Genomic DNA, 26,189 nt, shown 5'->3' with positions numbered 1-26,189 from the left:
GGATATTTCACTTTCAAAAAAACTTTTGGTCATTTTATCGTCTACTCAGGCTTTTGAAAAAAGTAATCGAAAAAACACGGCCCCCTCACGTATTAGGAGGGCAGGGTGAGTCAGCAGAACCAAGGACGGGTGTTTTTGACGAATCTAACATGTTAAAAATGGAGTTTGAAGTTATAATGGGTTTGTATAGGAAGGGGGCGTGTCTGATAAAATGATTATCAAATATTTAAATACTAAATCAAGCAACTTAAAAACGGTCTGGGGGGTTCACAAAAGCCTGAGTAGACGATAAAATGACCAAAAGTTTTATTGAAAGTGAAATATCCCTTTAAGGAATGCGACAAAAACGAAAAGAAATCCACCAATTCAAGTCTCCGTGGGGTGACTAATCGATAGAAAAAAAGTCATTTGGGGTTTAATAAAGTATTACATCAATCAATCCTGCTTTGTCCCACCCCTCCCTTCTATCCACTCAGTCCTGACAACATGGGCCTGTTGGACTCGCCCACCAGCGTGACGGCCCACCCCACGCCCTCCGAGGACGACATCAACTTCATCCTGAGCGAGATCCGCCATTACCTCAGCCCCGACGTGGAAGGTTAGAGCCAAAGATGGAGGATTTTTAGAAAGATTACCATTACCTCAGCCCGACGTGGAAGGTATAGAGCCAAAGATGGTGGATTTTTAGAAAGATTACCATTACCTCAGCCCCGACGTGGAAGGTATAGAGCCAAAGATGGTGGATTTTAGATAGATTACCATTACCTCAGCCCGACGTGGAAGGTATAGAGTAGAGATGCGCGGATCGCGGTTTTAGCCGCGGTTGCGGGTCAATCAAATATAATTATTAATTAATATCGGATAAACCGCGGGTGAAATATTGCGGTAAATTAATTAATGACATCTAATATATCTATCCATAAAATAGCTAAATCCCTGCGTGCTTGTGTCTGTGTGAGTGTGTAGAGAAGCCTCTGTGCGATGCGATCACAAAATGCATTGATTTAGCCTATGGAATGTCGGTGCGTCTTTTTTCTTTTTTTTAAACCAGTGCGCAGCAGAGCAGTGCGCTCTGTATGTTGGATGCCGCATGTATGTTGGATGTCTGTATGTTGGATGCCGCACAGAGTCTGTATGTTCAGCGCAGCAGAGCAGTGCGCTATATGTTCAGCGCAGCACCGGTTTAAAAAAAAGAAAAAAGACGCACCGACATTCCATAGGCTAAATCAATGCATTTTGTGATCGCATCGCACAACTAATACTAAAACTAACGGGGAATACCAGAAAATAATAATATTTTGACATACGGGAAAAACGACCCTTGGCTCTCAGGGGCCTTCGAGGGAACTGGGCCGCGCGGCCATCGACAATTTACTAAAATGAAATGTATAGGTTAATCAAATATCAAGTGCGTGGGCCCCTCCTCTGTATTTACAGCAGTGATTCTCGCTGGGTTTGAGGCCCTGACAAGGGCTCCAGGGGCCCTTCCATATATGATGGAATATGATTAAGGATTTAATATCATACACACCATACCTGTAACTTGCACTAGCCCCCCCCAAAAAAACGTTTTTGCAAAAAAAAAAACATATATATATATATTTTTTTTTTTCAATTTTTCTTTTTTTTAGGGGGGGGCCGAGGGGCCCTTGCAGGGGTTAATCCGTCCCTGCTGACGGCAGATCTCACAAACGTCCAATGTTTTCTGTGCTCAGTGTGCTTCAGAATAGGCTTCGTTTACGGTCTGTGGAAACCAATGGCGTGACGCTGTCCATATTAGTTTTCACGGTCTGTGGGTGAAACGCTGTGTGTGTGTGTGTGTGTGTGTGTGTGTGTGTGTGTGTGCGTCTGTCTGTTTGTCCCCAGTGCGTCGAGGGGATGTGCTGGCAGCGTGGAGTGGCATCCGACCCCTGGTCACCGACCCCAACTCTAAAGACACCCAGTCCATCTGCAGGAACCACATCGTCAACATCAGTGACAGTGGACTGGTCACCATCGCTGGTCAGTGTGTGTGAGAGAGAGAGAAAGAGAGAGAGAGAGAGTATATTACTTAGGTTTTATATATACTATAGCGCAGTAGTTCTCAACACCGAGATATTTCAAAACAGGGACCTCCGGATTATCAGCCAAAGCCAACCAAATCAAACCCAACAGCATCGCCGTGGCGATCAGCAGCGCACAGCTGCCGATCGCATGGCGCATGCTTTTAAACAAACTGAACGTACTGTAATCTCACCTCTGGTCTTCTCAGTGGAGATGCTATGTGTCTGACTGTTTGTGCGTTAGGCGGATAAATGAATGGCTCTCTCACCTTTATAGGCCAAGCGTGTGATGTCAGTAGACAACATATGACTCCAAATTTGGTGTGTGTGTGTGTGTGTGTGTGTGTGTGTGTGTGTGTGTGTGTGTGTGTGTGTGTGTGTGTGTGTGTGTGTGTGTGTGTGTGTGTGTGTGTGTGTGTGTGTGTGTCCGTGTGTGTCCAGGTGGGAAGTGGACCACCTACCGCTCCATGGCGGAGGAGACCCTGGACGCGGCGGTCAAAGCCCACGGGCTGACGGCCGGCCCGGGCAAGACGGACGGTCTGATGCTGGAGGGGGCCAAAGGCTGGACCCCCACCCTCTACATACGCCTGGTGCAAGACTACGGCCTGGAGAACGAGGTGAGACACACACACACACACACACCAACCCGATCACACACATACACACACACATACACATAGGCCTGTCACAATTATCAAATAATCGCCTAATCACAATTACTGTATTTGAGATAATCGTAATATTTTTTGCATAATCGTCATAATCATCTCCAGGTTGAACATTTTTCATATATTTTCAAACATTTTCAAAAATAGTGGAAATAACAGATCTACAAGCTCAAAAGGACTCGTTTTGAGCTCGTAGATCGGCTATTTTTTTCCTACGCAATGTGGCTTCCACGGCGTTTCAAAGATCGTCTATTTTTTAAGGTAATTACGCTGGCATCTGGATAAAAAACGATGTTTAATATCTTGGCGGGTAATGTGTTAATGCTGCACAACTAACTGCCCCTTTAAGAGCAAATAAAGTTCTACTTGACTTGACTTGAAATTCATGCAAATTTCTATTTCAATTAAATGCATCCACATTACGATCTCTGCCACAATCATTTCCTTCTAACTCAGTGTAATTCCCTCACGGTGCAAAGCTCTGGGAGCACAACAGTGCACTCACCAGATGAAAATGACTGCAAAATGTGTAAAGTAATACCAAGCATTTCAGTATGCATGGGTTATGTAAAGAAATAAGCAAAAACAAGTGAGTTAAAGTATAGTGAGGTAAATATAATTCTGAACCAATTACAATCAAATCTCTGTACAACTGTATTGCTTTTACTTAAAGTCCATTAACTGCCAGAATTATTTTCATATTTTTTTAGCCAGTGCCAGAGTTTTTCATTGGAAAAAAAAAGGTACTCAGGAGCCGAAATACAGACTTTTTAAGTTTTAAGTTAACAAGGAAGTGGATAGGAGTCTAGATCTTCAACTAATCATATCTCCTTGGTCTTTGGGTGAAATTGGCACGTGGCGGCTTTAAAGCGGTTCGCGTAGATCTACGTGATTGGCAGTCAATGTGTTAACATACTGTATATGAATCCATCTTAAAGTGAATCAAATTCTGATGTGGTGATAATCCTTTAACATGTAACTCATCTTCATTTGCCCTGGGTGAGGGGAGAGATAAAAGGACAGACAGGTGACTAACTGTTATAAGCCCCTAGGGCTGATATGGCTAAGTGACCAATCAAGCACAAGCTAGTACCACTACACAATCCACTGTCACTGTGAGTGACCTCGCTGTGGAAGGCCACCAAACACAGTTGCGGTGGATAGGGTGGTAGAAATCAACGGCTGAGGAAACACTGGAGTTTATCCTTGCACAAAGAAAACAAAAGAGTGACCAAAACAGTTCACAGAATGGCTGCATACTGTACCAGCACGGGCAAGGCCTGCCAGCAGCAGCTACCATATTTCCAGCCAACTCCCTCCCAACACTGTCGGGAAATCCCTGTGGGACTGTCATTTCTGATTGACAGTAATGTTAGTCTATTAATAAATTAAAGTGTGGGACAAATGCACATTTTGCGTTGTCTTTGTGATTAATAAGGCTATACGCCTCATTGTCCCATCTTCATCGGGCCCGGCTGCACCAGTGGCCCTTGGTTTTAGACAATCAGTTTTATAACCTTTGGGGACCAATGCCTGGGTGATATTCACTATTTATCTGTTTACAACCAAATCAAATAAACCACACTTTTCTTCCATCAATGCAATGCAATTCCGAATCCACTTCAGTGCTGATTGTCACAAGTCACCAAGTTCACGGATAAAGTCGATGTACTTCATGGGAATAAAAATGCATACAAAGCACATGCAAACATACATAGTATGCTTTTATGATCCCAAGTGCATGAGAGACGCCATTATCTAAATGCAACCAGCACAGAAAACATGACCTCCTGTGGTCCAATAAAGGGCAGGACACATAGAGGACACAGGTCTGCAGTTACACTGGTTACACTTTCCTCCTACTGATGATGGGGTGCCGGCATGGCTAGGCCATGTCAATACAACTCATACGCTTCATATTTATAACCTCCGTCTCTGTCCGTTTTACCCCTAAGAGCCTGCAATGCATTATTTATGATGCCAAGACAATATTGGGAGTGCGTGCTGACACTTAAATAAGATATGGTCAATCCACCCCGAGAGGACTATGGTGTATCACGACATCTGTATACAAACATTGAGTCTAGGTTCATGTTATTGATTTAAAGTGAGCTTTGATATATTATACCAAAACATATAATTTTTTTCCCAGAATTGACAGGCTGTGCCATCAATCTCTCTGCTTTGGATTTTAACTGGCAAGTAGCCCCATCGCAAACCTCAATTTTCCCCTCATTGTCTCGTGCCGTGTTCAACATTAAAGGCCCATGAATTTTTAATCACAAACATGGCTGGTGAGTTGGGGCCTCGGTATTGGCCAAGCGCTATCTTTAGCGCTTCGTTCGCTGCAGTACAGACAGGCAAGAGAGGTTGGAGAGGAAAAGTAATATGACCTTAATGTGTCAGTTCCAAAGACCCGGCCTGGCTCAGTGCCTGTCAATATTACATCAGGATCAGCACTTTCGAAGGTAGAGCAGTACACACACATACACACATGCACACACGCACGCATGGACGTGCACGACGCACACACACACACCCAAGTTAAGACAAGACTCCTGTGAGTGTTCCGAATCAGTGGTATTTTCTGCTGTGACAATATGGTGCCTTTTGAAGTGCCTGAAGAGGTATTGTCTATTTCATGCTAGACATGATAACATCCATGTCAATATGGGACACATTGGATACAGGAAGCCAGAGGTGGTACAACAAATAAATCAAGAGTGTACACAACTCGGCTCACGCAATACATCATGTCTCAGGTTATCTCTTTGTGCGGCCGCAATGCATTGCCTGACGGTTATTAAACCACCGTGATGACTGCAGATACCACAGTCTCAGTGAATATTTAGGTTTTGACCTTACGTTTTTCAGGTTTATTTCCTTAATGCATATGTTATCTTGTAATGCAATCGGAGCAGAATCCACACAGCTCTATTTTCCAGGAGACGGGAGAGGAGAAGCAGTCTATCGTCATTTCAAAACCGGACTGATACACACACGTACACATCATGAATGCTAATGCTCTTGTAACTGAGGTATCATCCATGCATCATTGTGTTTTCTTGTTCACTTATCAACCCAGGGGACCAAAGTTATGTTTTTTTATCTTGTTGTATGCCAAACCAAAAGCAATGTCTTCACAATGCATATCATTCATTGTGAACAACACAAAAAGAAAAACTGCAAATACAACTGTGGGCTTTCCGTTATGACTACCTGGCCAGCTAAAGCTAAAGGCATAAATGACAAAACTTTGACAAATGCCTGTTAAGGATAACTGATGAGAAACTGAGACTGTACTAATATTTATTCATATACTGTAGCCTACATTGTTTAACTACTGTCAACCTGGTGTCTCTTTTAGATTATTAATACGCTGTACAAATGTTAAGTCATGCAGTCAGAGACCCAGTACATCTAGAGTCAGAACCATCTGTCCGTCCATCCATCTGCAAACTGCTTCATGGCTGCCTTATTGGCGACAATACTCAACCAAATAACAACTTGTGCACTTAAAGAAGTTAAAGGAAGTTTGGCATCGATTCACGACCGCTGTGGGATTACAATGACAAAACAATGAAGAAAATAAAGAGGGTAGAGGGTACGTGCTATCATGTTTTGCTGGCCACCGGTGGAGACTGAATCATGGGGGATTTCTACTCTATGTTTGTGTACCTACAGTAATGGCCTGTCTTCTCTTTGTCATCCCAAGGGTGACTCTCTCTTTGGCATCTCTACCAGGCTAAATGAATCCCAAATCACTGTGCTATATGTCACCAGTAGCTATGTTTACCCGCTGGGTTTATTAGCCACGACATAAAGGCTCTGGCGGAATAAAACACCAGGCTGTCTGAACATAAAGACGGCTGCAGGCAGCTGAGCCACCCAACCACCGCCACACGGTGTCCCTGCGCAGTATTAAAACAAATAACATCTGCTGCCGTTAATGCCACCTTCACTGCAGCTGTGTTGATTCCCCCATAATATAATCCCTGAAGAGTAGCAACTCACACTGGCAACAATGTCATAACTGTTTCATCAACACGAAATGCTGCTGTTGTCTGTGCCTGGCCTGCTTTTTGTATTACAGAGAGAGAGAGAGAGAGAGAGAGAGAGAGAGAGAGAGAGAGAGAGAGAGAGAGAGAGAGAGAGAGAGAGAGAGAGAGAGAATGTACGTGCTATATGTGGCAACTTGTTTTTATTTAAAGAAATATATTGCAGTCTCGTTAGCATTGCATTTGACAACTTGGCCAATGAGTGATTTTATTTATTTGTTTATTTATATTTTCATTTGTTATACAGTATGCCAAATAAAATCTAATTGTGTTGTTGTTTGAAAAGAGAATGCAAGCAATATAAAACAGGCCATGAGTACAATAGAATAGACTTTACAGTATTTAAGTGTAAAGTGGCAGATTGCAAACCAGTTGTTATTACTCTATGGAATTGCTGTTATTTTTAGGCTCTTTATCTTGTTAAGGAGTCACAGGAAGAGTTGAACATAACCAATGCCAGTTGCCAGTGCAAAAATCATTCCATTCTCCATAGAGGCTCATTTTGTCCATAAAAACCCAAACTTCATGGAATCTGTCGGGTTCACTGAATCACCACAAGCATAATATGCAAATCATCACAGATGGTCCCATTTATACAGAGAAAAAACTACAAACTTTCTTTCCAAAGAGCCTATGTGGGCTATGAGCCATCTCCCCCCAACAACTCTCCACTGAACTACTTTGACATTCCAGCCATTACGGAGTGACTTGCAAAGTAACTGTAGTATAACAATAGCTTCAGTTCCTGGCCGTCACCGTTGCAAACAATTGACCGACAAAAATGACGTAATCAGTGTAAACTTTTTTTTGTGTGTATTATTTTCATAGAACACACAGTCAGTCAACCAAGTATGAAGCCTCTGCAGTAGAGATCACAGTCACCTTGCAGGAAAAGAGGGACTTATAGTAAAATAGCTATAAGCCATATAAACCTGCACAGCTTGTGGTGTGTCATTTGGCTGCTGAGGCTTTTCAACTACTTAAACCCTATACGTCCTTAAACAGGGTCTATACATGGCCCTTTTTTCCCTTTCACCAAATGTTCACCTATAATATGACATGTCCTGTGTAGGGACACTAGGGTTTATGTGGTCAAGGCCCCGACAAGGACCAGTCAAAGAACCTTCACATTACACCACGTCTAGTTATGACCAAATAAAACTCTACAGGTATACAGCAGAGGGTGCTGAGGTTCCAAAAAATGAGTAAACAACCATTCACATATGCATATACTATAATATAATGCAGGCTTTATTTAAATAAATAAAAAAGTGCTCTTTGAAAGTATAGGAAGAAGAAGAAGAAGAAGAAGAAGAAGAATTCAGCCCCCAGCTTTAAAGCTGGAACACAGTATTCCCCAGGCGCGGATACCTTTTCAACCATTCCAGTGCCTGTGTTAATTTAGTGCCTAAGTTTATTTATTTATTTATTTATTTTTGAGTGCCATAGGTAATATATGTGTATGTTATCAGATTCCCTCAGGGTGCAGTACCAGTCTGTTCAGTCATGGTTCACTTACCCAAGTCTCCAAGGTCACCTGAATCTGACCCCTATTTTGACACTCCTTGGATTCTACCCCTTCCATTTCATTTTTCTTCATCGCCCTCTGTTTTCAATATAGAGATCATTTAGGACAGCAGTAGAAGCTAAACCTCCAATAAAGTCACACACTTTCAGTTGTGTTAAATACTCTTGTGTATCGGATATGATAAGCTATGGCAACTATTCACTTGACACATTGACATCCCACTTTTTCCTTTTTTTCAAACAGTGATGTTTAAAGGCGTGGGAGAGATGCAAATGGATAAGTGTACTGTCAGTTTTCATTGGGAGACATCAAATGGTATAAAACTGTACATTATAGCATAATAGCTATTTTTAAGTCCAACTGTAGAGTAAATTGCCTTTGCTTGCATTATAATTCCATCAGGAATTTACACACATTGCAGGGCAGTAGCTCAGGTCACATATACGCCAAGAGTAATTTTAGCCGTCTATTTAATGGGCTAATTTAGACCCCCGGAAAATGTAATTAAATAGGTGGCAATATATAAAACTAGCTGCATGTGGAGTTTGTACATCATGATATTATTGCACACATGCTATACATGCAGCCGATGATATCATATTGCAATTGTAACAATTAGACTGCACTCAGATGTATTTGGTGCATGATTATGATCGTTGCATCAATGGGGCGTAAAAAAACAAACTGATCACATAATGGTGGTCACGTGCTCCATGGAACAAAGATGAATAGTTATTTGAATCACATGTTTTGTATGGGAATAGTGCAAACTGGAAAAGTGTGCTCCTCATAGCGCATATCTCCACCCGGCTGGGTTGCCAATACTCATGGCTGTGTAAGGCGTGGGTTGCGGCTTTCGGGGTGCGAGAAAGCTGGTGTGTGTGTGTGGGGGGGGGGGGGGGGGCAGCATGTGTATCAGCAGAGTGTAATATGAAGACAATTAGAAGATAAGTGATTAAGGGTGGATTGGTGCCTTTACGAGTCATTGGTCTGTTGCTTCAGCTGTTAGCTATTTACTGTGTCGTATGCTAATGTAGGATTGGGGTTAGTGTTAGAGTTAATCTTCCTTTACTTTTGTGTACTTTCAGACATAATCACCAGAAGGTATAGCTGAAGATCCCTCCAGATGGTCTCTTCAGGTGCTGTGAATCCAACAATGACTGAGAGAAGTTGGTGGCAATTAAGTACAGGAAACATGGTGTTTAGTGTGCTGTCACTTTACTTACCAGCCATATTTTCTGTTATATCATCATGTATGTCTATGGTATTATTGAGAGTTACATTATATACTATATAATGTGATAATGTGATACAAATAGGCTAATTGAATGACACTATCAAAATCACCCACAATCTTTCACCCACTATTTTACCTTGTAAACCTGTGATGTGACAATAAACCTGATTCTGATTCTGATTCTGAAATCACTCTCATTTCAAGTTTCTAAAATATATAGCTCTAGACTAGACCTCGAGGAACCAGTGATTCATTATTTAACTGTCTTTGATCCCATTCTTTTTTTTAACACCCACATAAAAGCAATAGTCAAAACCGGGTATTTTCACCTACGCAACATCTCTAGGATCCTTTCTATGCTCAATGCAGCGGATACTGAAACAAACCCTTATACACGTATGTTGTTTCTTCTTGACTCGACTACTGCAATAGCCTCTTCTCTGGTTTACCTATCTGCACCACAAAGCCACTACAGCTTATTCAAAACACTGCTGCCAGACTACTTACTAAAAACTCAAATCCCGCCATTGGCTACCTAATTCCAGCTCGCTGTGATTTCAAAGTTTTTCTGCTATCCTATAAATCGCTTCATGGGCTAGCTCCATCACACCTGTCAGATCTCATCAGTCCTTTTATCCCCTCCCGCTCCCTCCGTTCTCTAGACGCTGGTTACCTTACTGTCCCGAAAATCAATAAAAAGTCAGCGGGTGGTAGAGCCTACTCCCACCGTGCTCCTTACCTTTGGAACCAATTGTCTACCTCTGTAAGACACGCTCAATCCATTCATGTTTCTTTTTTTTTTTACAAACTGAAAACACATATTTTCTCTGTTTATTATGTTGCCCTGATCTTATATCTGACTGTTTTGTTTTTAATGTTGATTTTAATATTGTTTTTATGTTGTGTGATTTTGCACTTTATATTCAATTGAACTTGAACTATTGAGGTGCATCAATGCATATTGAGCATTAGTATTAAAAAGCACCCTTTCAGTCAGCTGTTATAAAAGTATTTGCCATATAGTTAACATGACTAGAATGAGTGATTTAAAAGTCTGGATAGATTATAAAGGTAATTAAGCATGCTTTATTAACCTTGTCATCGACAGCCTTTATTAACAACATTATTAACCTTAACCAATAACGATCCATAAATGTTTTATGCCATGGGCTCTGCAAGAGGCTAGCCATCTACAGTATGACAGGGTCTCTCTGTCTGTCTGTCTGTCTGTCTGTGTGTCTGTGTGTGTGTGTGTGTGTGTGTGTGTGTGTGTGTGTGTGTGTGCGTGGCTGGGCTCACACAATTTAGTATACATTGCACGGACCCAGTGACGATAGGCACGATTCTGTGCCTATCGTTATATAACTCAAACGGCGCTGAGTAGGCTCAAGAGAACGTCGCAACGTTCGGGACGGCAACTCGTTTGCTTTAGCTCACTCTGTGGTCCCTCACGTGGCTCCAGTTCGCTTGAGACTGCGCGCCTCCGAAATGGAGGAGAAGCGAGGCGGCTATGCACGGATTTTGGGGTTTTTCTAGGTATATATGCACGGAATGACACTCTGTGCAATGTATACTAAGTTGTGTGAGATCGGGTTAGATCAGGCTGGTGTGTGTGTTGTAAACTGTTGCGCTATACTTTGTATGACACTGCCAGTAGGCCATAGAAGTACCTCCACCTTTTTTCATTTAACTTTTATTTTATGATAGAAGACAACGGGTGATAATGCTGAAATCTTGCCCAGATTCTAAGGCATCATAGATGACTGATGTCACTGATGGCCACATGAAGTCTGACATCCACTCTGGATCCATGCCATTTCTATGTGGATCTCTGGATCCACATAGATCCAGAGATCCACATAGGGTAATTTGACTAATTTCCTAGTTTAGTGAATAAAACATTAGTTTAACCAATCTGCATGGTAGAGTGTCTTCATAAAATATATCTAACACAACTGCGGTGGTTGTCTTTGGTCTGCTCTTCTATTGACACAAGTAGATCCTGTGGTCAGGTACTGTAGGACCACTACTGGTACAGTATGCCCAGCAGGAACTTGTAGGGGTCCACCAACTCCACTGACTCCTCATGAATGATACTGGGGGCTAAGGTCTGTTTTTGCTCTGGTGGTTGTCCACCACCAAAGCAGGACGACCTTAGAGCTGGACCCCTACAAGAAGATTGGCCTCTATTTCAGCATGCTAACTTTCCAGAAAAATAAAAGATGTCGTTTGTATTGGCTTGGAATATCCATTGATTATTATGTCATTGGTAGGCAGGTTTCCGAACTGTCCACAGCCCACCAATGAGACAGAGTGCAGTAGAGAGAAATAGTGTCATCGTATAATGAGCATTAGTGAGGACCAATTATATGGAGATATGGTTGAAAATGGGTGACGTGCTCCTTTAAATGTCACCACTTCATCTCACAGTGAGCGCACATTGGTGCACTTACAGGAGATCAGTGAGATCACATAATGTATTCATTGTGTGCTTACACAACATTCATGACACTTTTATCCACACTTCGAGTGAACTTTCATAATTGTGCTGCACTATACATTCAGGCCACATTCACAGCACTTCCGCGGGCTCGACAAATGGCGGGTGACCCCTATAAGCTCAGAGTAAATTGGACAATCAGGAATGGTATTTGGTAGCATTAAGGCCAGGCATAGGAGGAAGGACAATGCCGTTATCAACAAGATAATGGGGGCTTCTGCCTTTCACTTTGTGTCCAATGAATTGGGTCTGAGTTAATTATCCTTGCCATTAATTAGGCCATGGCATCAAGGAGAACGTGATTACTCTTGGTCGGCAGTGTGCTGGATTATGGCCCCACAAAGCCAACCAACGCCGGCCCTTGCAGCCAAAGCACATTGGCTAACTGTGATGTAATGGTGTGACCAAAGACAACAAAAGGCAAGAGATAATTTGCTATTGCCCGAGTCACAATGTAGAAGCCAATGCATAATTTAGATAAGCTAACAAGCCCACATTTAACAAAGGATACAAACAAAACCCCCTTTTAGATCAGGCAAAGAAATACTACCAAGTTAAACAAAAAGAAGACCGTCCTAGACCCTTAAACATCAAATGGCAAAAAAAACAGAAGAAAAGGGGAAACTTGATATTATTTAGTTTTCTGATGTCAATAACAATTACTGACAAAAAAGTAACCAGTCAACATCGCCTGTTCTGTTGAAAGAAAACAACAAAAAAACATCGTCCTTCACAAGCAATGTCGATGGCTTCTTAATACTTTTCCATAGTCTCCTGATTTGTTGTGCCCTATTCTACTGTACTTAGACTAGAGAGCTCAGGCAGGGTTTAAGGAGAACACATGCCTCCCCTGATGAATCAGGATTAGTTAATTGCACCGAGCTCCTTTGTTCATTTACTGTATGTTCCTTAACAGTGCCACTCTGAGACATTTTCTTTCATATAGGAGAGGATAAGTATAATAAATGAATGAAGGGTCCCAACCCGGCCATCTCATCAGAAGAAGGTAAGCAAAAACTAAAAATCAGGCATTGTCATAAGACTTTATTTATCAAAATGAATGTGGTTGTAAGGAACAAATCTGTGGTGTGACAAACTGAGAATACATAATCATCAGCTACATACAGCTGTAGGGGGTGCTATGGGGGGTCGGCGACCCCTTAGTTCTGGCGCTGGCTGGGGGGCTGGGAGCTCCACATGCACGCGCGAGCACGCACCGTCAGCTGCGGTCTTAACACCTTAAAGTTTAAACAATAGCCTCTCAAGGTTCGCGCCGTCAGCGGCGAGCCGTTCTCAATAGCGTCTACCTGGCTGCTTTGCATAACATTAGGCTACTCGAAAAAAGCCATGGACTTGAATTGAATGTGTTACATTCCTCTCACAATGAGAGACAACAGTCTCTGCACTGCAGAGTGTGAAGGGGATCGCTTAGAAGAGGACTCAGTTCTCTGAGACAAGACAAAGACAAGTTGTCTGATTATTTTAACTACTTATGTGTGGGTGAGTCTATGTAAAGGGCTTTTATATAAAACTAAAAGGAAAATAAAATAATTAATTAATTGAAACAAAAATAAAAACAACAAATTAACAATGCAACTAAATAATAAGATATAATAACATAAAAAATCACATGTTGAATACAGTATTTCAACTAGCACTGAGCTTATTGGCTATGTGCAAATGCGTGCACGTGCACGTGACGTCAGAAAATATAGCCCCCCTAGTTCAAAAATCCACAGCTCATCACTGGCTACATAGTATCACTGCTTTACAGCCACTAACATAGATTGGTTACAATGCTATTGTATTAATTAAATAACTCCTGAAATGTAAATTACAATCAAATCCATCATTGCCAAGGAGATTTGTGTTGGCATCCATGTGGCCTCTGGATCCTGAATGAGGCGTCTAAGTTGTTCTTCAGGGATCAACACAGACGAGGGGCAGTGATTATCTTCCCTGGCAGTGTTGATTAGTGATGTTTGGAGTACGGAGTGCTGCCAAGCTCCTGAGACATTTTCAAGCCGTTTGAACGAGGTGATGGATTTGGCCCTTCAACTGGACAGCCAGGCACATTGCCTGAATCAGTCTGATAATGCCTGTACTTACAGTACACTCAGGCCCTCCCTGCGCTCACACCGGCAGTGACTTTGTCTCTGTATGTCACCAAGGTGCTGTCACCTCGCTGTCGCCTGCAGCCAGCTTGTGGGCATTGCTAACATTGAGGAAGTGGGCTACAAATACAGGGTATGTGAGTGAATACATGCGCGTCACAGGTATTTTCTGCATTCTTTATGGGTCACTTTGACGCCATACGATAGAGGTCTTGGCACTGTAAGGCAAACCATCATGTTCACGACAGGACTGTCATTAAAAATGCCCATGTCAAATTGGTAGCTCTCTAGGCAAAGATAATGGTAAAAGAGGACTCATATGGATAGATGCTACTATTCTGCCCTACGAAGCCCAAGTGCAGAAGCGTCGGTAAAAACTGAGTTATAACTAACAATAAACCCATTGATGTGCGTGTCTATCTTGTGACAAAGTTTCAGGGTTCAATTTGGCTTTGTTTTAGAGAAAGAAAAAGACAAAAAACATGACAGCAATCTATCACTGTAACTCACTGTTGCAGGTGAGGGATGCCTTCTCAAACCCTCCAGGCATATTTCCACTGGCGAGGCAGGGGGTTGAGGAAGGCTATTCGAGCAGCTTATAGGCACCAGCGGGCCTGCTGCTGACTCCCTTCGCTTTTGTCCCCCCCTTCTAAAGTTCTTCCAGTTGTTCTTTACAGTCATCCACTGTTGAAAACATTTTTAAATGACTGCACACGTCTCTCCCTCTGTAAGTTATTACACTTCATTACCATTATAGATCATTCTGACATTTTAATGTTTGTAGCCTAATTGCACACATTTAGGGGCTAACAAGGATAGGCTACAAACTAATAACTTAACCTTCGGGTGATTGTTTTATCTGAACGGTTTAATATAGCTGATCACTTATAAAAAGACAATAATAAGTCATGTCCCATAATGTGTGAAATGGGTAATTGTGTTCATCTATCTGTAATGTATTAGTTTATTTATTTATTACATATTTGACATTCACTTTATTATACCTCTCCACTCATCCCAACAATCTTGGGTCCTGTTCGGACTGGCAGACCAAATTGCCTCCACTTGACGCTGCCACTACTCATTTGCATAAAGTAGAACATTTCTCAAAAAAAAAATCCCCACCAAGTTGCAGCTTTTTGCCAGGCGACTAGCTGCTCTACATGTAGCTCAGTGTAGCCCAGCTACTGCTGGAAATTGATGATCGCCGGTTGCTTTGTCGCTTGTTGTCACTGTGAGTGCGACTGGAGACATTAATGTGTCCTGTAGGAAATTAAATGTGATCACACTGTTTTGTTTTGTCATCCTCACATGCTCTGAAATCTTTGTAGGACATTCACATTTTATACTGAGTGAAGGATAGGTTCAGTGTCATATTCAAGGTCACCTTGGGAGGAACAAAATCTTGTGGGGATTAAACCTGTGACTGTTTGGTTAGGCAAAGGGACAGTCTCTCTTGTCATGTTTTATGATACAGTTGTATCTTTATTTTAACCCTAATGATTTATCAGGCTATCTTACACAATTTCCTTCTTGGCATCAAGGTGTGAATAGCTCATAACTTTCTCCAGCTGAATGCTAATTAGACTTTAACCATTGGTCATGACTCTGTTGCACAAGTAGTTCAACAATCCATATCAATAATCAATAATCCTTATCTTGCCATTAATTCCAGTGTCAAAGGATTGTTTATTGTTTTCATTCCTGTTTGCATTTCAACCACAAAGTCACACTTCTTCCATCCCAAGAACATTTCAAAGAGGAAGTTGTCACATACAGCTTAAATGAATGTAATACTTTTTTCATTTGTCTGACTCAGTCTGAGTCATCTTTAAAATGACTATATACTGTAGCTTCTACGAAATGATGCCGCCAGTCGCCAAAGTCTTTAGGCTGCACAAATTACTCTTGTCCCTAAAACTCTCCTGGCACATTTCAAAACATTTTTTTTAATTAGTTGGTGTTGAATGGCAGGTGGATATACTGGCAGGTGATATCCAAGGCTTTTACATGGGAAATTTTCACATGGGTGCAAATTCTCCTTCAAACAAAAAAACACTTTTTGTTACTCCGCCTAAATATTTTGTCCACACTTTACCAACTGTGGTACACATCATCCTATATTAAAATTGGCTAAAGGGAAGGCCGGCCGGCCAGCAGACGGACCTTTGACATCACTCTCATGTCACGGGCGAACATCTGACGTCACGCTCATGTCACCACGACTCAGCCATAACCATATAAGAAGCTACGCCCAAATATGGAATGTGTTAGTCTAACCTCAATGTGTCGTCATGGCATCAGCAAACAAATTAGTCAGCTCCATATATGGGCACAAAAGGGGGCATACCCATGTATGGGCATATACTGATGACATCAGGGATCTCGGTATATATGGGCATAAAAGGGACAAGGACTGACAGATACACAGATCTCCATATATGGGCATGAATGGGCTGAACTTATAGTTTTGGTATAATTGGCTTGAGATATATTTGACCAAAACAAAAAGAAAATGAAAAACACAAAAAATCATGAATGTATAGCCCGATTGAAATTACCACAAATTTCAATAGACCCAGGGGCCTCAATAGAGTGCCACCAGAAGCGCTTTTACTTACAGCATGCCCACACGCGCCAAACACACACACACACACACACACATTCCCTCCACAGTGCCTCTATAGACATGTTGAACTGAGTCCCGAGTCCACCACATGATGGGCAAACAGGTGTACACCATGGTCCAATACCAGAAGAAAAGGAAATGAATGACTCCTAGTGGTTCTTTGAAGTGAGCATATTCCATTAGCATTACCATAGCCTGACCCACAGCCAGCTTAATGACCAATTTGTCTTTCTTGCATAAATTGAACCGTTTCTCACCCTCACTTAAATGCAGGCCTTTAATAGAATGTAAGTGTGCAAGATTACAGAGTTCCTTTTCATTTTGTTTATATCCTTGTTAGAAGTACTTCCACTTGTGAGTAGTTCATAATGGGGTCATGTTCTGAAGAATGAGCTTGTTCACAGATGGCATACTCAACTTTATGTTTAGATAATGTAGATGTGTTGCTCTATTGTTTCCAGATGATTAGAACTTTGTTATAATAATAATAATAATAATTGTGTCCTCTTTATTTTTTGGGGGGGTATTTGCCACTGTATACAGTATTTGCGCACTTGAAATGTGTCCTCTGCATTTAGCCCATCCCTAACTGTTGGAGCAGTGGGGAATTGCCATGTTGCCCACTTACTCCTGTTGTTAGTTGACTTAAGGTTCATGCCACTTGTTCCAACCTTGCACTTTAGAAAATAAGGATGTATCTCAATATTTGCTAAATGGCATAATTGTAAATTGAGTACTGTACATAGTTAGTTCTTTTTTTTTCTTTTTATAGCTAAACAGACCAAAGTGTTTTGCAAAAAACATTTAGAGCATTTAACACATTATAAACATTACACAATGAAAAGGCAAAATAACAAAAGAATAAGTTACAATAAAATTACAATGAGGCACACAGATCAAAAATCTCAGAAGACAAGGCATACAGAAAAGTCTTCAGATTTAAAAGAACTGATAGCTGTAGCAGATATTAGTTCTGCTAGCTTGTTCCATATAATGGGCCTAAAAACTGAACACCACTTTTCTGCATTTATTTTTATTTTTACTCTGGGGACATAAAGCTGACTTGTCCCAAATGACTTGAGAATGATGTAGAATCAGAAATGTATTTTGGCCCAAAACCATTCAGTGCTTTATAAAACCAACAGTAGTATTGAAATCAATTATCTGACAGATAGGAAGCCAGTGCAAAGATCAGAAAATATTGACTTGGAATTAGTAAGGAATCAAGCAGCACCATTCTAAACTAACTGCAGCTGTCTGATCAATGTTTTAGGGAGACCTGTAAAGACACCATTACAGTTAGTCGAGTCTACTGAACATACATGCATGGACACGTTTCTTTCCAAATCCTTCTCAGACATTAGTCCTGTAAATCCTTGATATTCTTAGGGTGATAGACAGTAGGCTGACTTTGTAAAGTCTTAATGTGGCAGTTGAAATTCAAGTCTGAGTCCATGACTGTATGACTGGCCTGAATTGAATTGTTTTAATATGAGCACAGATTTTATTTTATTTCATCATTCTTCCTTGAATCTAAATATGTTCATGCCAAGTAGCTAAGTCGATGCGCATCCACACATCACGATGCATCAAACTAAAAATATTCATGCATAGCATATCTCAACACTCATTACAAGTCTTTCTTGTCAGGATAATTGACACAATATGCAAAAATGGAATGCTGATTTTGAATTTCCTGCATAGTGTGACTTGCACCATTTCAAAACTGACAAGCACATTGCATAATTGAAGTCTCACAACTATACACTGTAGTTGTGTGCATGTCATGAGATAATGTTCATTCTGAGGCACCCATGTGATGGACAGACACGGCAATTACAGCAATGAAAGGCCCCGGGAAGACCGCAAGCTCCTCAGTCTTAATCCACTGATGTGCACACAAGTAGTCCTCAGGGAGCTGCCAAACATGGGAGAATAATTCCATTTTATTATCAACGACCAAAAGGGGGGTACTGAAGGTGTGCGCTTCAGAGCCCCACTTTATGTCATTATTTTACAAGTTTACATCACTGTCTGGCACAGTGCACTTGCACCAGCGAGCTCCAGGGAGATGAAGGATGAGTAAAGGGTGAATGTTTCCTCTTTGTGCAACTGGGACATATAAGTGTTTAGAGTGAGTTTGAGCTTTTGCAACGCCATAAGTCCATGCACTGCCATAACAATCTGGAAATGTATTGTTAATTACATGAAATGTATGATACATTCATTAAATTATAAATGACATGAACATGTATATTCCAGTCTGTTTGAGACCACAGTTCAATTGGTTTGCAGGACACCGCTAACGTGGTCAGGGTAGAGCACTGATTTTAAAGACATGCTGGCCCAATTCATTGCATGGTAAATTTGTTCTCCACTGTTTTGAATCCATTTGGTGCTGCTAGTCTTTGCTCTCTAGTGTATTGTCTAGCCTATGTCCATGCACTTTGCGGGTAGTCTGGGGTTACACGTTTAATGTTGGGCTGTTACTGCACTTAAGCCACAGCTAATTGCATTTTCTGGCTTGAATTTCTGATGATGCTCACTCTTGCCCGGAGCAAGTTATACGACTGAGCAAGTAAGCAGTGCAGTATTGCCCAGTTTGACACAAATTATTCATAATAATTATGACCATGTACCTCTACAATTATTGCAGTTATGTAGTTTTCTTCCGTAGTGGAACATTTATCATAATATAAGATAAGATAAGATATGATAAGACTCAGTAATCCTAAAAAAACAAAAATACATACAGTATGTGGGTCAGACTTGGTTGTAGAAACTACTGGCAAAAAGGACTGTCCAAGTCCCTTTGTGGTGTCTTTACCATACAAATAATAATAATAATGATTATTAATATTATTATCATAATAATGATAATTGAATATACCCTTTAGAAAATGCCACAGTAAGTTTGCATGGAATTTGTCCTCTATTAGGTGACATGGCTGCCATTAATATGGATAAGTCAATAGGAGTTAAGTGTCTTGCTCAGGGACACTTCGACACATAGACAGGGCAGACTTCTGATTCCCAGACGGCCTCTCTACCACTCATCTACGTCTGTCTGCACAGAATGGCTGTTCATTGACATATTATTACTTCAGTTATAGGACATCTTCTTCCAAGCTTGCTGTCCCAATTACTGTTGTAAGTGTCAAGTAGCACCAGGATAGTGCACAGTTTTGTATGTGAACTATTACACACAGTATGAGCAGTGGGACCTGTCTGACAGGAGAGATACATTTTGTAATTTAAACTATCGACTGAGATGTCAGTTCACTGTATGATTACGGTTTGGCTACAGTCTCAATTGGCACAATAATAGAACGGTACAAATTTAAAACAAATGTGGCCAGCACCTACAGTATAGTAGGAGCCTGCAAAGCTGGAGCATAGACAGATACTTCCCAGGCAGTAGACATCTTCAGGGATCCAAAATGACAGATCCGAACCCTAATCTTTAGGGTTCCGACTAGGGCCTAATGGACCAGGGAAATTTGTTCTGAGATCCTATTGAATGTGACCTGGTACACGTCCGTGTGGACTAAGAGGAGATAGACTTGGGATCCTGTAAATCAAAGAGCAATATTTTTTTGTCAACAAAAGTGCTCTCAAGACTCTTGCCCGAGCCCTCATTCAATACCACTTTGACTATGCTTGCACCTCTTGGTTCTCCAATGTCACTAAAAACTAAGCTTCAGACCTCCCAAAACAAACTGATTTGACTACTTCTCGGCCTAAAGCCCCCCCCCCCCCCCCCCCCCAGGGTCAGGGTAGAAGACATCAAATACAAATGGGATTAGTCAAAGGGGCAATGCCCTCAATACCCTCATACTTGACTGACTACTTCTCCAAAGTAAGTGACACCCACAGCCACAATACTAGAGGGAGTGACAATGATCTGGTACTACTCAAATATAGAACAAACATGGGGAAATTCTCATTCTACTGCTCTGCCACCAAAATGTGGAATGTCCTTCCTGACACCATCCATTACAAGTGATTAAAATCTGTTTTAATCACTGGTTTCTTTCAAAACTTGCCTGAAAATCCATCTATCAGGAGGAGACTACAAGAGGAGGTAAATGCAAATTCCCATAGAAAGGTGGTGTCATTCACTGCCGACATTTTCCCCTTTGTACATGTGTTCTGTATTTGTTGATGACATGTATCATTGTGTTTTTTTTATGCTATGTTGATGAATTGAATACAATCCACAATGGAAACAAGTCCCCAAGACTTTTTATTGATATCCTTTTAGCCTTAATGTCTGACTGTACCTCGTGCTGTTTACATTTCTGGCTAATAAAGTATTAATTCAATCAAAGATGTCCAGACAGAAGGTCTGACTTGTTTTTATTGATTTTCCTTTACATTTTCCTTACTTTTCATCTCAGCGAAGAAGGAATCCATCTTTACCATTCAACTGTACATGCACCTTTCCTCCACTCAGCTCAACCCTGTCTATGATTTACAGAAAGTGTCATTATTAAATGTTACATTTTATAAGAAAATATTTTCTGATAACACAGATGCCAGGGGCAGCTAGCCTGGTAAACACCCCCTCCCTCCGGAAATCTCATGCATTGCATTGCATTTGGTTTCAGGAAGGAGGGTCTGGGATTGCTCACAGAGTAAAGCTGCCCGAACCGCTGCGCATACGAACCAATCAGCGGCTGCTAGGGGCGGGATCATCCAATCACCTGCCTAGTACCTTGAAAAAATGAAACTCCGTCTGTCATCGATTCTACGCCCGGAGTCTCAGATGCAAGTACGCTGTGAAACAAAATGTGTGTCGCAAGCTTCTTCCATTTGACGGAGTGAGGTTAAGGGGCAGCAGGGTCATGAAACTGCCTGACCTGTATTATAGAAAGTCAGCAAAAAACAGCCCACCTTTAGCAGACATGAACAGTCTTCCAGCCAAAGCAATGTAGCCAGACAAACACTCCAGTATACCCCAAGGGACCAGCCTGTTGGCATGCAGTGAGGCAGGAAATGAAAAGACACAAATTAGGGAAGACTGAAATATATATAGCCTTAATCTTGGATTTTTCTCAACAGAACAGAAATTGTCTAATGACAATGTCAGAGAACATTGAGCCATTTCACAATTTGTTATCTCTCTATTTAGCAGGTCGGTTTGCTAGATATTCTTGTACCGTACTGCAATTACCCCCCAAAGAAATTCCTCAATGTTCAATCTAATGCTTAATTTATACTTTGCATATAATGGTGTCGCATGGCGAAAATAGCAGATCTACAAGCTCACAACGCATTGCATCCATGACACGTTCGTGACAAAAATCAAATGACAAAAATCGGGCTAAAAATTGGTTCATCCGATCAAAAATCTTTGGTCTGAAATAGGCTTTAGTGGCAAATCTCTAGAATAGAATAGAGACAAATATAAGCAACCACAGGCTTATCAGGGTGAAGACATGACACTACAATGGTTCTCATCTCACACACACTGTATATTATAATAACGTTATCAATGAGTCTGTATTTGACAAACCTAGAGATGCAGAGAATATTATGAGATCAATATAAGTATTTAGCCTCTGTCATCGTCTTTATAAATAGGGTCTTGACTTACTCTTCATGTCTTCCACAGATGTTCCACAGATGGTCTTTCTTCATATCTTCATTTAAGAAGAAAACATTTGCTTCTTTCTGAGACCTTAAAAGCTCTTTACACATTTGCATGCTGGAACCCCCAAGTGCTGATTGGCAGTTAGCAGACAGCTGCTTCTCATCGTGTTTCCCCCATGTCTCAATGTGTTTTTACATTACACAGAATCAGTCACTGATTGTTGGGAAAGGGAGACAGCTAGGCCAAGCATCTCTGGGGGACTGTACGCGCACGTCTGTGCACAGTGAAATACGGTATGGGGAACGCACGCGGCAAGCAGACAGAATGGAAAGGAAAGGGCTCTATGCCAAAATGCCCATCTGAAGGTCACCCGATCAATCCCAACTCGAGCACCAGTCCTCTCAAGCGTTATCCCTCCCCCACCCTCCACCTCCCATGCATGTCATATCAAGTCCAGGCTCGTCCTCTGGCGGCATTGGCTGAGGAAGGAGGGAGGGTTGTTTGAGGGAAGGGCATCTCTAATTGTACACAAAGTAAAGCTCCCTGGACTTTTCTTGCAGCCATGTTGTTGGATGGGCAGGGATTAATTAAGAGTACTTCTACAGGGACTCTGTGATTATCTCTGAAGGGTCGAAGGCTACTCCGGGGGAGCTGGAATACAATGCCTGACTGTGTGCTGCTGTCTTTCACCATCACAGTAGCGTAGTGGGGGAGTTGTCAGTGCATTTTCTTTTAGTTTTTGTTTATTGTTTATCTCTGCCATGTCAGAAGGCCGGGAGGCAGAGATTATGTTTTTCACCCGTTTGTGTGTTTGCACATCTGTCTGTCTGATGTGCACAGCTATAATCTCATAAACCGCTGGACCAATCAACATCAAGTGTTTCACGGACACTACCAGTAGTAGTACAAGGATGACACTCAACCCCAAATGTTTCAAATCAGCGTTATGCAGTGGTGGAAGAAGTAATGTCATTTTTTTACTTAAGTAAAAGCAGCAATTCCACAATGTGGAAATACTCTGTTACAAGTAAAAGGCCTGTGTTCAAAATGTTACTTGAGTAAAAGTACAAAGGTATTGCCATAAAAATATACTTAAAGTACCAAAAGTATTTGAAAATAGCAGATCTACAAGCTCAAAACGCGTCGGTGTGAGCTTGTAGATCAGCTATTTTCAAATAGCCTAAGTATAAAATAGGGCTAAAGTGGTTTTAGTATGTTTTATAATATAACAATTTATATCTGCAAAGTAACTAGTAACTAAAGTTTTCAAACAATTGTAGTGGAGTAAAAGTACAATATTTGCCTCTGAGATGTAGTGGAGTAGAAGTAAAAGTACAGAAAATTGGAAATACTCCAGTAAAGTAAAACACAATACCTCAAAATTGTACTTAAGCACAGTACTTGAGTAAATGTACTTAGTTACTTTACACCACTGGCGTTATGCTACGTGGCCTACACAGTATGTGAGGAGTTGAGGTGTGGGGGCTTGATGGGGCTGGTGATTGAAGGAAGGCTGCTACATTCCAGCTAGTTGGCTCCATGGGCAGCTCCACACCTACTCAGCTGCCTTCCATAGATTAGACTATCTTCTTAAGAGCTGAGCAGAGCTGCCCTCAGTGTGTGTGTGTGTGTGTGTGTGTGTGTGTGTGTGTGTGTGTGCGAGCGTGCGTGCGTGCGTGCGTGCGTGCGTGCGTGCGTGCGTGCGTGCGTGCGTGCGTGCGTGCGTGCGTGCGTGCGTGCGTGCGTGCGTGCGTGCGTGCGTGCGTGCGTGCGTGCGTGCGTGCGTGCGTCAACTGGAGAGAGAAGAGCTGTTTGGGGAGACAGCCTTGACGAAAGACAGTCCCGGTAAGCCGAATAGCGGCCCAGCCTAGTTAGTTTAAGTTTTGACAGTAGCTCCAGAGGGAGACAGCTATTGTTTTGGTGTTTACAAGTTTTATCGTTCATTTCAGTTTTTCTGAATAAAAGCCCCAGGCCATTGTCCAGTGGGGTGACTGCAGTCCACCGCCTGACTGTGTTTGTGATCCACGCTACTCCTTCCACCAAACCACTCACACAGTATCTGGAGTCACATGATGAACACGTATCATTCAGATTTCGAACACATCATTTATCGGCCTATTTTGCAAATAATATGCCAAAAATCATGGCTTTGGACCTAAATTGCACCATATGAACCCAAACGACAAAGGTCAACTTATGATGTATTTATTACAGTAATGGGAAGTGTACTTTGTATACATTATAAATCTGCCTGGATTGAACCCTGTATTTAAGCATTCACTTTATGGTTAGATTATCTTGAGGAAGGTCCTTGAACTTTTAATAAATTCAATGCAGAGGTAATCAGTGTGTGCAGGAATTATTATATTTTCTTCTTTTTTTTGTTTTCTTTGATGGTTGAGAACTGTAAAGACTAATTCAAAAATAGTTTCAGGAGTTTCACGAGAAAGCCCTGGCGTTTCTGATTAAAATGATCCATAATACTCCACGGGTCATTATCATGTTAGGGTACATTTTATACTGAACATTTGTCAATATTTGATTTGCCACGTCAAAGCCCCCACAGTGGCCTGAGGCCCTGAGCGCCTACTTACGTTGCTTAATGGACTGGGTTCTCTCTAGTGAATATTAGCCATGAGAATTGCATTTCTCATGGTCTCTCTTTTTTTCTTCCAGTTATTCAGATTCTATTCATTTTGTCTGAAATGTGAGAGTGAGAGAGCTGTGAGTGTAATATGAAATGCTGTACTGTGCACACGTGTGCGTGCGTGCGTGCGTGTGTGTGTGATCTGCAGTAACATACACTTCAATAGGCAAATAATCCAGAATAATGACCTGTTGTTCTTAATGGCAAATCAATGCACTTGGTAGAGTAGCTGCTACAAATTATCATACAGAGTGTGTGTGTGTGTGTGTGTGTGTGTGTGTGTGTGTGTGTGTGTGTGTGTGTGTGTGTGTGTGTGTGTGTGTGTGTGTGTGTGTGTGTGTGTGTGTGTGTGTGTGTGTAACAATAACTGCATTGGATCCATTGTAACACAGGTTATTTATTTATTTTTCATTTCCTAGAAAGGTTTGTCCAAAAGTGCCATTATTGTAGAAAGAAACAACAATGAGCCGAATCGTTCTGTCCATTGTCCATCACAAAGATGTCAATGTCATGACATGACAGGCTGGCAATAAAACACATGCACACCAGACACCTCTCTGGGTATCACAACAAATCTTGGTTTCCAATGGCTTTGATTCTCTAAGCTGCCTGTCAATCTGCATTCCCTCACCCATATGTCATTCCCCTCACAGCGCTGCTGGGGCTATACGGCCTTCAGAGCGTTAGCCCCGCAGTCAAGCCATAAACTGTAATTCAAATCTCAGCATAAACTGATGTTGTTTTGACATGCTATATCAAGATTCACTTTATTTCATTTCCTCTCCTTATTTTTAATCTAACAGCATTAAGCCTGCGGCGATTATCGAGCACCATATTTCACCTTGAGAGGAGGCAGTCAGGTAAAAAGGCAAAATTGAAAATTGCGCAAGATGAACGATTTTGGCCCACGCACCACCTCAAAGTCACATCCCTTTACATGGGGAAAGAATGAGGACGCTACCCCATCAGTGGTAGATGAGTTATGGCCCCAAGACAGCCTATAGACAATCTGTCCCATGGTCTAATATGTGTGTAAATGATAATGTGAAAGGTTATTTTCATGCTTCGTTGGCACCTCAAAATACATTGCATCTCTGGAAGCTCACGTTGATCATTAAATCAAGGTGTCGGGAGACACCGAGCGTGGGCTCAGTGGCATTCTACAAAGCC

General features: G+C 41.6%; 1 protein-coding gene across 1 annotated transcript; it reads left to right on the top strand.

Moving 5' to 3' along the window:
- Window positions 1–486: 486 nt before the first annotated feature.
- On the top strand, window positions 487–25,725 carry LOC308076968 (glycerol-3-phosphate dehydrogenase, mitochondrial-like; the record flags this gene model as incomplete). The annotated part of the gene is made up of 5 exons (XM_080417493.1): window positions 487–598; window positions 1,867–2,001; window positions 2,484–2,659; window positions 22,577–22,634; window positions 25,673–25,725. 5 exons carry the CDS (start codon window positions 487–489, stop codon window positions 25,723–25,725), a joined length of 534 nt encoding a protein of 177 aa, XP_080273619.1.
- Window positions 25,726–26,189: the final 464 nt, after the last annotated feature.

This window comes from Gymnoscopelus braueri (assembly GCF_963280865.1).
Source record: "Gymnoscopelus braueri genome assembly, chromosome: 21".
NCBI classification, from domain to species: domain Eukaryota; kingdom Metazoa; phylum Chordata; class Actinopteri; order Myctophiformes; family Myctophidae; genus Gymnoscopelus; species Gymnoscopelus braueri.
Note: the sequence above shows the minus strand (reverse complement) of the source record. Positions and strands in the feature narration are given on the sequence as shown.